The sequence below is a fragment of the Erinaceus europaeus genome, chromosome 7 (assembly GCF_950295315.1).
Source record: "Erinaceus europaeus chromosome 7, mEriEur2.1, whole genome shotgun sequence".
NCBI classification, from domain to species: Eukaryota; Metazoa; Chordata; class Mammalia; order Eulipotyphla; family Erinaceidae; genus Erinaceus; species Erinaceus europaeus.
Window position 1 is genome coordinate 31,654,300 of NC_080168.1, and position 12,777 is coordinate 31,667,076.

Consider the following 12,777-nt stretch of genomic DNA (forward strand, 5'->3'; position numbering starts at 1 on the left):
CCACTTTATCTCACCAGAAACAAAAATCAACTCCAAATGGATCAAAGACCTGGATATTAGACCAGAAACTATCAAATACTTAGAGGAAAACATTGGTGGGACACTTTCCCACCTAAACCTCAAGGACATCTTTGATGGGGGACGGGATATGGAATTCTGGTGGCGGGAATTGTGTGGAACTGTACCCCTCTTAGCCTATGGTTTAGTCAATGTTTCCTTTTTATAAGTAAAAAGTAAAAAATAATTTTAAAAATCCCTGTTAAGATTAAAAAAAGAAAAATTATAGTCATGTGTCTACAACTGTACTGTAAACCATTAACTCTTGCCAATACAATTATTAAAGACAATAAATAAAATATTAAAATAAAAAGAAATGAAGTACAGAATGCTTCAGGGAGCCCTAAGTAATTGTTCTTTTATTTGATTACATGAAAATACTGTTCATACTTCTTAGCTTTTATACCATTATTTACATTTTTGTGTAACATCTTGTCAATAATATAGCAAATTGAGTCAAGACAAATTACTCCCTTAACCTCATGCCCTGTGCCACACACAGACACACACACTTTAAACTTTCAAGGTTATCATTGGGGTTCCGTGCCTACACACAATTCCACTACTCCTAGTGTTTTTTTTTGTTGTTGTTGTTGTTATTGTTTTCTTTTCTTAAAGATAGAAGATGTGACTGGAAAGGGGGAGAAATGTGAAGAGAGGAGGAGAGATACCGTAACATAGCTCTACCACTCCACAGGACTTGGGGAAGAAGGAGAAATTTTTCAGGAAAATAAACCAAAAAACAACGAAGCAACTGGCATGAAAAACATTCCTTCAATTTATCAGTATCATCAGCCTTTGTCCTACCTGTATTTAGGATCTGATTTATGAGGTTTTTTATAAGAGAAATATTAATAGGTGCTTCATTAAGAAGTAGTCCCAGTCCTGAGTAACCAACTTCTCTGAGTCGAATACGCTGCTTGCTTCTTTCATAAACATTAGTGCATTTCAACATTTGTTCCAAGACCTGGTTATAACAGTAACACACTTTTCTCAATAAAGAGTATAATTTTGTTAATTTGAAATTAAATAATATGCTACTGTACTGTTTTTTGGGAGCATCATTATATTCCTTAAGTAAACAAAAGCCCCTATACTAGTAGAGGTGTCCAAATCATATTATGACTTAAAAAAGTGGATTTAAGAATACACTGGACTAAGACACATATGCATTTGAATAATTACTATGTTTAAAACCCATGATAACATATATTTCTTGGAAAACAGAAGAAATTATTTACTATTTTATTGGTTAAGGATTGTGTGAAAATAAACACAGTAGCTTGCAAGAGACACAAAAATGTGTTATAAACTGAAAGATATATCTAGATATAGTAGTCTAAGTAACAGTTAAAATAAGGTATGATTATATGAAGAAACCTATGCATCTGGCTAAATTAGTAAGCTCATACTTACTGGTGTGAGATCATATTTTTTAAATTGAAATACTGAAACCTTTTATGAGAAGGATTATCTTGGAAGAATAATCTCATAAGGAATCCCTACCCTGACATTTTTGGACAAAGCATTTATTTTCTAGTAAATAATCCTGATGTGAGCAGAAGTTGTAAAGGGTAGCCTTAACAGAGACTATATCAGATGATTATTTTACTGTATCTTTTTTTCCTCCCAAATTTAGGAATTCCATATATAAGCAACCCAAATATGACCCCATAGAAGCAATAATGTAAGAGGAAATAACTGTGTTTGTGGACATTAAAGGGAGATGACAAATTGTACCCATGTGTCAACAACTATACTGTGATTCATTAATACACCAACAACATTAAAAAAATAAAAGAGGAAATAAGTGTCATAAGACAAGTAATTATGATCAAAATAACAAATCATGAAGGAGGACTGTATCTGACAGTAGAAACATGACTGACTCCTCTGGTTTCAGTTAACAAAAAAGGTGAATTAGAAGGTTTCCACCGAAACTCAAAGTTTTGAATATTTTAGATAACTAAATGAAAATAAATCTGTATCTTTTGACAACACACTAATTTTCATTGTGGTTTCATTGTTTTCATCTGTAAAAAGGAGCTAATGATACCCAACTCATTGAGTTTTACAAGGACTAAGTAAGCTAATAAATGAAAAGTGTTCAGTGTCTGACACTGAGTATCACACAAGGCTAGTTATGAACTGCTTAAACGTCTAATTTGCCACACAGACCCACCATCAGTTACAAGAAAACGAAAGGTTCTATATTGAGGAGCATCTAACAAGGAAGATTTTCTGTTGAGATGACTGATCATATAATTTGTGCCAAAACAAATGGAACAAGTTAAACAGCAGTAGGCATGGAAAAATAATTTACTTGCACAAAACAGATCGGCTGCAAATAAATTAAGGCACCTATAATATCCCCAAAATAAAGATGATTAAGAAATGTGTGTACCTTAAAAATGATTTCTCTTAGTCTGTCAGTATACTTCTGATTTAAGAGCAAGGCATAAAGTATGTCGGCATTTCCTGGTTCAAATAGCAGTAAGAAAAGCTGACCTCTAGTTGGGCTGGTATGTAGGAGACTGAAGAGTACATCCAAAATGCCAAAGAGCTTTAAAAAGTCAACACAAAACAACCACATTCATTTCGGAAGCATATTATACATCACTATAAGTCATAAAGTTCTTTAAGTCATAATTTGCCCTAGTGTTCTAGCATAAATGGGACGCATGGTGTTTTCTGAGCCAGTTCAGCAAACCTTTATGCTTTTGGCTTCCTTCATTTCCTCTTATGTAGCCTCTCTACCCATATTTAACACTGCACCAGTCCTACCCAGCACTGTCCATAAGAAAATTCATCTCTTCCATAAAAATGCTCCTGGGATCATCAACTTACCTAGGAAAAGCTCAGAATATTTTCACATTTCTGATAAGTTTCAGATATCAAGTATGGTTTCAGGAACCATACTTTGAAAATCAGTGTCTTTTTCCCCCCCAGTAGGGCTTTGTATACTTTCATGATTCTACTACTCCCAGTGGGTTTTTTTTTTCTTTTAATAGTAGAGAGAAAGGGGGAGATAGAGAAAAAGAGTAAGAGAGAAGGAAAGATACCAAAGCACTGATATGTGCTGAAGCTTCTCCTATGCATGTGGTATAAAGTGTCTCCACTTTCTGCTAGAAAAGTCTCTCTTTCTGAGGCATAACTGAAAAGTGCATTAAAAAGTATTTAAAGGGAGTCCGGTGGTAGCGCAGTGGGTTAAGCGCACATGGCGCAGGACACAAAGCGCAAGGACTGGCGGAAGGATCCCAGTTCCATCCCCCCCCCACCTGCAGGGGGGTCACTTCACAGGCAGTGAATCAGATCTGCAGGTGTTTGTATTTCTCTCCACCTCTCTGTCTTCCCCTCCTGTCTCCATTTTTCTCTGTCCTATCCAACAATCATGACATCGAGAACAACAATAATAACTACAATAAAAAAACAAGGGCAACAAAAGGGAATAAATAATTTTTTTTTCCTCCAGGGTTATTGCTGGGCTCGGTGCCTGCACCATGAATCCACCGCTACTGGGAGCCATTTTTTCCCCCTTTTGTTGCCCTTGTTGTTGTAGCCTCGTTGTGGTTATTATTATTGCCATTGTTGATGTTGTTCGTTGTTGGATAGGACAGAGAGAAATGGAGAGAGGAGTGGAAGACAGAGAGGGGAGAGAAAGATAGACACCTGCAGACCTGCTTCACCACCTGTGAAGCGACTCCCCTGCAGGTGGGGAGCCGGGGCTTGAACCGGGATCCTTATGCCGGTCCTTGAGCTTTGCGCCACATGCGTTTAACCCACTGCGCCACCGCCCGACCCCCAGGAATAAATAAAATTTAAAAAAAGTATTTAAAAAGAGAAACACATTCACACAAAATATAAACACTATCATTATGTTTTAGGGCTAGAGAGATAACATAATGGTACTGCAAATTGACTGTCATGTCTGAGGTACCAAAGGTTCCAGGTTTAGTCCCCTAGCACCTCCACAGTTCATAGCTGAGCAGTGCTATGGTGGAAAAAAAAAAGTTAACTATGTTTTATGAATCTATAACTCAGTAACTCTGATGACAGATGAATATATAACTATGTGATGGGGGGGCTTTAGAACTGCTAGACAAACTAATTATTTACACATTATTTTCTAACTAATTTAAAAATTATTATAACTTATTTTTTTGTTTGCAGGGTTATCACTGGGACCTGGTGCCTACACTATGAACCCACTGCTCCTTGCAGCCAATTTCTCTATTCTTTTTTTCCCCCTATTTTATTTGATAGGATAGAGAGAAACTGAGAAAGGAGGAAGAGATAGACTGGGAGAGAGAAAGACACCTGCAGACCTGCTTTGCTGCTTGTGAAGCATCCCCGCTGCAGGTGGGGAACAGGATGGGAAGGAACCCTTGCTCACAGTATTATGTGCATTTAACTGGGTGTGCCACCACCAGGCCCCCAATAAATATTATTATATTATCATCTGTTTTATAAAATTTTTGGTTAGGAGATAAAAAATTACTTTTTTCACTGCATAACACTGTATATGAGTAAAATATTTTCAGTTTTATAGCACCTTAAATATTAAAAAGAAAAAGACAAAATTTCATTTGGGTATAATACCTGTTCTTCTTCACTGCTAGCAGCTACATAACCCATAATACTTTGAATCTCTTCATGAGTTCCACCTTTGCATAGAAAATATTTAATCAGTCCATACAAAGAAGTCCTTATTGTTCGAATATCATCTAGAGACAACTCAGTATATTTACAGCCACTCCTGAAAGACAAAGTAAAAGTGCAAGAACTGAAATATCACATTTTATATGAAGGACTTTACACAGAAGCATGCATGTTTTTAAAACGATGTTCCACGCAATCATTAGAACTAATGATATTTGGGGGCCAGGCAGTGGCACACCCACTTGAGCATACATGTTACCAAATGCAAAGACCCAGGTTCAAACTCCTGGTCGTCCCACCTAAAGGGAGGAAGCTTCACAAGTGGTGAAGCAAGTTTTGCAGATGTCACACTTTCTCTCTCCCTATTTCCCTCTCCCCTCTCAATTTCTTTGTCCTATCAAATCAAGGGGGTGGGGAGAGAAAAAGGAAAAAAAAAAGTTCTCCAGGAGTGGTGGATTCATTGTTCAGGCACTGAGAGCCAGCAAACCCTGTTGGATACATATATGTAAATGATATTTTGACTTTTCTTTTTATGGAAAAAAATTCAAGTTGAAGTTTCAAAAAAATCTAAATTACTCTAACAATTTGCACTATTCAGGCCTTATAATGAGGCATACACAGCTCTAAGTGCCCTTTCACATTACTAATTAATTTAATTTAAATTCTCAAACCAACCAAATGATATCACAGTTTTATCATCTCCTTTCAGACCTGAGAACACAGGCACAGAAAAACTGAAAAATCTGCCTGCAGCTAGACAATTAATGAAATACAAGATATGAGGGGCCAGGTGGTGACGCACCGGGTTAAGCACACACATTATAGTAAGTAAAGATGTAAGTTCAAGCCCCTAGCCTACCCCTGCAGAGGGAAAACTTCACAAGTGGTGAAGCAGTGTTGCAGGTGTCTCTCTGTCTCTCTTTCTATCTTCTCCTTCCTGCTCAATTTCTGTGTCTCTATCCAATAATAAATAAGTAAATTTAAAATACAAGAGATGTGACTCATTGTTCACCATTTTAAACTCCACATTGTCCTGTCCCTCTGACATTAAAAGATACCAGAATTACTAAAAAATAAATAGTCTACAGGCTTAATCAAATGAGACAGAAACATTATGACATTAAGAAGGATCAAGGGCATCATACCCATAGTAAATCCTAAGTGTATCGAGGAGAAACTGCACACCATACTTCTTGCGAAAAACTCTTCTGCTGTCTTTGATAATGGTGGAAAGATACTGTATATGACCTAAAAGAGGAAGTTCATTCTTAAATTATATACCTAAAATAGAGCCAGGTATGTAGTTAATCAAAAAAATATAAAATTTTATCTAATAGCCTGCTCTTACCAATTCGAAAGGGAAAATCACCACGATTCCAAATACGGAAGTCAAAAAGCAAATACTGATACATTTGTTGAAGAAGCTGTGAATTTTTCTCTAATGAGACTTGCTCAATTAGTAATTGAATTGCCATCAATACATTAACATCCATCAAGATACTTGGCACCTGAAATCCAAGTATTATACAAGAGGTTTCTGTACAGTTCAGGCTAAGTAGTTGTCACTAAACAATATTATTTCACATGATTGGATAAGAACATATATAAATGATTAAATTAACTATAAACATAAGTAAGTAAATATACTCCAGGCCTATAAATTAAATGTAAAAATCTTAAGAAAAGCACAAACAACTGAAATAGTCTTTTTGGATATTAACATTGGGACATACATTCCTAATGTCACATACCTAAAATAGAATTTTGAATTTATCAAATATCCCAAATACCAAAGCTGGGGGGCTGGTGGTAGTGCAGCAGATTAAATGCATAAGGCGCAAAGCACAACAACTGGCTTAAGGATCCCAGTTCGAGCCCCCGGCTCCCCTCCTGCAGTGGGATCGCTTCACAAGTGGTGAAGCAGGTCTGCAGGTGTCTATCTTTCACTCCCCCACTCTGTCTTTCTCTCTTCTATTTCTCTCTGTCTTATCCAACAACAATGACAACAACAATAATAATAACTACAGCAATGATAAACAACAAGAGCAACAAAAGGAAAAAAATAGCCTCCAAGAGCAGCAGATTCATAGTGCAGGCAAAGAGCCCCAGCAATAACCCTGGAGGCAAATAAATAAATAAATAAAATACCAACGCTAACTAAGTCATATATATCAAAGATTATATAATGTTATGTAAGAGCAATAATTGTCATACAAAGAAATTTAATACTAGTTTTCAAAAGTTGCTAATAGGGTCAGGAAAATAGCACAGAGATTTATGTACCAGATTTTCATGATCTTAGGTTCAACCCATTAATATATGTTAAGCTACAATGAGGCAACTTTCACCTCACCAATGTGTACCAAAGTCTCACCTCTCCAGAGTCCTACCCCACTAGGGAGAGGTAGAAACAGGTTGGGGTATGCATCAACCTGACTTCGTCCATATCCAACAGAGATGCAATTATGGAAACTAGACTTTCCACTTTCTGCACCCCAAAAAGAACTCTGGCCCATGCTCCCAGAGGGATAAAGAATAGGGAAGCTTCCAGTGGAGGGGAGGGGACATGGAACTCTGGTGGTGTGAACTGTGTGGTATTGTACCCCTATTATCTTACAATCTTGTTAATCATTATTAAATAACTATTAAAATTACTTAATAAAAATATACTGACTGGGGCCATGTGGTGGCACACCTGGTTGAGTGCACGTGTTACAGTGTGCAAGATCCCAAGTTCAAGCTCCTGGTCCTCACTTGCAGGGGGAAAGCTTCATGAGTGGTGAAGCAGGGCTGCAGGTGTCTTTCTGTCTCTCCCTCTCTGTCTTTCCCTCCCTCTCAATTTCTCAATTTCCCTCTCAATAAGTAAATAAAGATAATAAGAAAAATTAAAAAAAAAAAAATATATATATATATATATATATACTGACTTATCAGGATGGGAAAAAAAAGTCAACAGAAGCTTCTAATTAGAAGAATCAATGACATCAATCTTAATTAGCTCACCTTCTGAAGTAAGGCACCAAGTGTAGCAACTCCATGGGAGTGAATAAGATTGTCTTGGTTAATAGGATGTCTTTGAATAAAGTGCTTCACAATCAAGATAAATGTGGCGATTAAATTTTTTTCTAGTCTTGATTCTGTGGAATTGTGAGCATGACATTAATTAATCAATCATTTTCATAATGCATACTTTAACAACCAAGGAAATTGGATCAGAAATCTGCCTACAAAGGTCACTTATAGAATAATTAATTAATTTAAATATTTTTTATTTATTCACTTATTAGATAGAGACAGAGAAACAGAGATGGAAGGGGGAGGTTGAGAGAGAAAGAGAAAGGAGCCAGGCAGTGGTGCACCTGGTTAAGCACACACTTTACCGTGCACCAGGGCACAGGTTCATGCCCCTGGTCCCCACCTGCAGGGGGACAGCTCCACAAGTGGTGAAGCAGGGCAGCAGGGGTCTCTCTGTCTCTTTCTAGCTCTTCATTTACCCTCTCCTCTCAATTTCTCTGTCTCTTTCCAACAATAAAAATATTTAAAAGAAGAACGCAAGAAAGCAAGCACTGTATATTGTATACTTATATACACGTGCAAATATTTTCTCTACCATAAATTAAGCAATTTGATTAGACTTCCACTAAGAGTAAACACTAAAGATGAACAGCAAACCAACATCTTAAGTTTCTGTTTTTTTTAACTGAAGTATTACCAAGTATTACCAACCCTCTGACCAGTGCTTATAAGAATAGGAACAGGGAGTTGGGCGGTGGCGCAGTGGGTTAAGCGCATGTGGCACAAAGCGCAGGGACCGGCGTAAGGATCCTGGTTCGAGCCCCCGGCTCCCCACCTGCAGGGGAGTCGCTTCACGGGTGGTGAAGCAGGTCTGCAGGTGTCTATCTTTCTCTCCCCTCTCTCTCTGTCTTCCCCTCCTCTCTCCATTTCTCTCTGTCCTATCCAACAACAAAGCAACGTCAACAATGGCAATAATTACCGCAACGAGGCTGCAACAACTAGGGCAACAAAAAGGGGGAAAAATGGCCTCCAGGAGCGGTGGATTCATGGTGCAGGCACCGAGCCCAGCAATACCCCTGGAGGAAAAAAAAAAATAGGAACAGACTACCTTCGTTACAAATAATTCACTTTTTCCAAATAGTAGCAACTAATTACCATACAATGCAGTGACTGTTTTGTGCTAATTTTCTCAATACCTGATGTCTTTGCTGTCAGTACCACCCAATCTTCTTCTACAGGTGTTATCACTTCAGGAGTTGTGCTTTCATTTAATCCTTCAGGAATCTGTCTTTCTGAAATATGGCTGATTTGTTCCAATAAAGGGAAGAGCACATTTAATCCACCTATGCAGTTTATGATGTCCTGGAAAAAAAAATACTATTTTTTTTTACTTCTGTAAAACAATAGCAATTTTTCACTTTGTAACCACATAATATTTGTAAGAATACAATTTGCTAAAACCTTGGGCAATATACAGGATAACATAAACTAAAGGAGCCGTGTATAGACATCTGTTTTAAAGATTAATCTTGTGGTCCAGGAGGTGGCTCAGTGGATAAAGCATTGGACTCTCAAGCATACAGTCCTGAGCTTGATCCCCAACACATGTACCAGAGTGATATCTGGTTCATTCTCTTCCTCCTTTCTCATTAATAAATAAATAAAATATTTTTTAAAAAATTTAAAAAGGATTAGTCTCAAGGTAGACACCCATCATTAATAATAGAGACTGTCTCAGAGCAATTTTATTACACCTTTATCTTTTTTATTAAGGAATTCCAAGCTTAAACAAATCACTTTATAGTGAAATATCAATGATGTAAGAGACACAAAGTATGTTGCCTCTCATTATCATTAACTTACCTTAATGTCCCAGTTCACAACTTTGTTTCCTGTTAATCTTCCATGCAGAGAGTTAGCAGATAAATCAAGACAGATTGCATTTTTACATGCCTAAGAACAAAAGGGAAAATATGGCAACCAATTAGAAATAAAGAAAACAAAATATAATGAGTTATATATGAAATGTTTCATCATTAATTGAAAAGAAATAGAACACTAAACAGAGAAAAATATGTCAGGAAATGAGAGTAAACTGAGTGGAGGTCAGATCACAGCAGTGACCCTAGGCCTGGCTAAATAGTTGGCCATGGACTGGATCTGTAAAACAGCTCTACCAGTGCCTCCCCTAGGGCTCCCATGTGGTAGCAGAGATCAAGCTCAGTGTCCCAAGTTTGGAAAGCAGGTGTTCTGGGTGAGCTACCTTCCAGCCCACCAAATTACAATGTGTTCAGTTCCCCTCTGTCTCAACTACCCACTGAAGTGACACAAGGAGTAAAAATGAATTTTACTTCATAGAATAACTATTGGTTTGTTGGAAAAGTCATGACTTTTGTGTTGTTGTTGTTTTCAAAGGTCATTTATTTATTAAAATATTTATTTATTCCCTTTTGCCGCCTTTGTTTTATTGTTGTAGTTGTTATTGATATCGTCGTTGTTGGATATAGGACAGAGAGAAATCGAGAGAGGAGGGGAAGACAGAGGGGGAGAGAAAGACAGACTCCTGAAGACCTGCTTCACCGCCTGTGAAGCAACTCCCCTGCAGGAGGGGAGCTGGGGGAGCGAACCGGAATTCTTACAATGGTCCTTGAGCTTTGTGCCATGTGTTTTGGATGTTTTGTTTTTTTTTGGTTTTCAAAGGTCATTTATTTATATAGAGGACAAAGATCAATAAATGATCTGTTGCCTGTCTGTGGAAATCTGACAGGGCAAGGGCAAGTGAGTACAGTGGGTGTTACGACACATTCCATCCGTGCTCCAGTAATTGTTAATGGGCAATAAAACCTGTACGTGGTGTCATTTTGTGGTGATGGAATGCGGCTCCTGTTTCTAGGTGATGGATTCATCCGAACTTGTCCAAATGCCAACAGTACACATTCAAACTGATTGTTTGGTTCCTTGGTAGGAGGTCAAAAAACAGGGCAACATTAAAACCCCACCACACTGAAAGCGTGACTTTGTCAACGGCCATACGAGGCAGAACACGCCCATCTCATCTGAGAGCATAACCTTTCTCTGACGACTATCTGCTCTCAATGTCCTTGGAGGCAAATCCTCACATCAAGACCAAGACTTCTTATGGACCACATAGTGGTAAACAATCCACTTCTCAGTTGACTTCAAAAAGGAATCATTCTTCTCAAGTTCCATGCGCCATCACCGACGATTACTACATCTGCACGTCAAACACACTTGAATTCCTGAGGAAGCCACATATCAAGCTTGCTTACATATACCAGCTGCTTCAGGTGGTTGTTAGTGCTTGCTTGACCATGTTCAATGTTTCTGCAACCTCTCGTGTCTTGTAACCAGGGATCCGCTCGGTCAATGCTTTTTATTTTGTTCTCATCAACCTCACTGGGCCTCCCTGACCGAGAAGCATCAATGAGATCAAAATCACCAGCATGGCCTTTCAGGAACCATCTTTGACACTGATCTCAGAGAACACTGTCCATAAACTTTATGCAACTTTTCACAAGCTTGACAAAAATTTCTTCCCTTTGTGGAAGTAAGACAGTAAAATATGGCAAGAATGCACTTTGGACTTCCATCTTCAACTTGATATAAAATCTCCAAAATTCTGGAGTCAGGCTGTAGCGCAGCGGGTTAAACGCAGGTGGCGCAAAGCATAAGGACCGGCATAAGGATCCCGGTTCGAACCCCGGCTCCCCACCTGCAGGGGAGTCGCTTCACAGGCGGTGAAGTGGGTCTGCAGGTGTCTATCTTTCTCTCCTCCTCTCTGTCTTCCCCTCCTCTCTCCATTTCTCTCTGTCCTATCCAACAACAACTACAACAATAAAAACAACAAGGGCAACAAAAGGGAATAAATATAAAAAATTTTTTTTTAAAAAATCTCCAAAATTCAACCAAATTGTTCATTTTCTTTTTAAATGAAGCAATAACTGTCACTTGTCAAGTGGCATAACAGTAACACAGATGTGAATGACTCTAGTACTTCCAAAAATGAACTAGTGTCATAGAGTGCATCATGACTTTTCCAACAGCCCAATACCACCAGACAGACAGCTCATGCATTTACACGGACCTTTGCAGTGTAGTGAAGTAGGACATTACCAGGCAGGTCAGCTATCTCAGTATCTTGAAATTTCCAAGGGCTTAAACAGTTTGGACCTGAAAATTGTTTATACACATAGACACATAATTGAGTATATACGGCCTCCTGAATTCTGTGTAATCAGAACAAAAATTGAAATTAAGCTTATTCAAGTACACAAACAGTTAAAATGTACAAGTCAAATGTATTTTCTTTGACAATCACCTCCAACTTGCCCCAAACCCAAAAAATTTGGATGGATCTGTATCCACTGCAGAAAGGAAATTTTACATAGCATTAAATAACTAATAACTAATTTAAGTCAGTTCTTGTTTATAAGACAAAATAAGGGGGCAGGTGGTAGCACACCAGGTGAAGCACACATGGTGCAAAGTGCAAGGACCTGTCTAAGGATCCCTATTCGAGTCCCCGGTTTCCCACCTGCAGGGGGTCACATGATGTTGCTTCACAAGTGGTGAAGCAGGTCTGCAGGTGTCTATCATTCTGTCCCCCTCTCTGTCTTCCCCTCCTCTCTCAATTTCTCTCTGTCCTATCCAGCAATAACAACAATAACAATAAGGGCAACAAAATGAAAAAATGGCCTCCAGGAGCAGTGGATTCATATTGCAGGAACTGAGCCTCAGCGATAACCCTGGAGGCAAAAAATAAAGACAAAATAACAAAAGCAATGTATGATAAGACAGCATACAAATGAAACAAACTGAGAAGACTTTTATTTTACTAAAAATATCAAAGATAGGGGGTCGGGCAGTGGCGCAGTGGGTTAAGTGCATGTGGCGCAAAGCTCAAGGACTGGCACAAGGACCCCGGTTCAAGCCCCGGCTCCCCAACTGCAGGGGAGTCGCTTCACAGGTGGTGAAGCAGGTCTGCAGGTGTCTATCTTTCTCTCCCCTCTCTGTCTTCCCCTCCTC

At 38.5% G+C, this 12,777-nt stretch overlaps 1 protein-coding gene across 1 annotated transcript in view; it reads right to left on the bottom strand.

Annotated features, from left to right (window-relative positions):
* NBEAL1 (neurobeachin like 1) overlaps window positions 1–12,777 on the bottom strand; it is a 135,334-nt gene that overhangs the window by 83,606 nt on the left and 38,951 nt on the right. The window contains exons 10-18 of the mRNA XM_060194103.1: window positions 11,837–11,922; window positions 9,595–9,684; window positions 8,928–9,093; window positions 7,720–7,853; window positions 6,065–6,224; window positions 5,862–5,964; window positions 4,657–4,813; window positions 2,462–2,620; window positions 865–1,024 (exon numbers count right to left, since the gene is read on the bottom strand). Of these exons, the coding sequence (XP_060050086.1) occupies window positions 865–1,024; window positions 2,462–2,620; window positions 4,657–4,813; window positions 5,862–5,964; window positions 6,065–6,224; window positions 7,720–7,853; window positions 8,928–9,093; window positions 9,595–9,684; window positions 11,837–11,922 (1,215 nt within the window). The remainder of the gene's footprint in view (window positions 1–864; window positions 1,025–2,461; window positions 2,621–4,656; window positions 4,814–5,861; window positions 5,965–6,064; window positions 6,225–7,719; window positions 7,854–8,927; window positions 9,094–9,594; window positions 9,685–11,836; window positions 11,923–12,777) is intronic.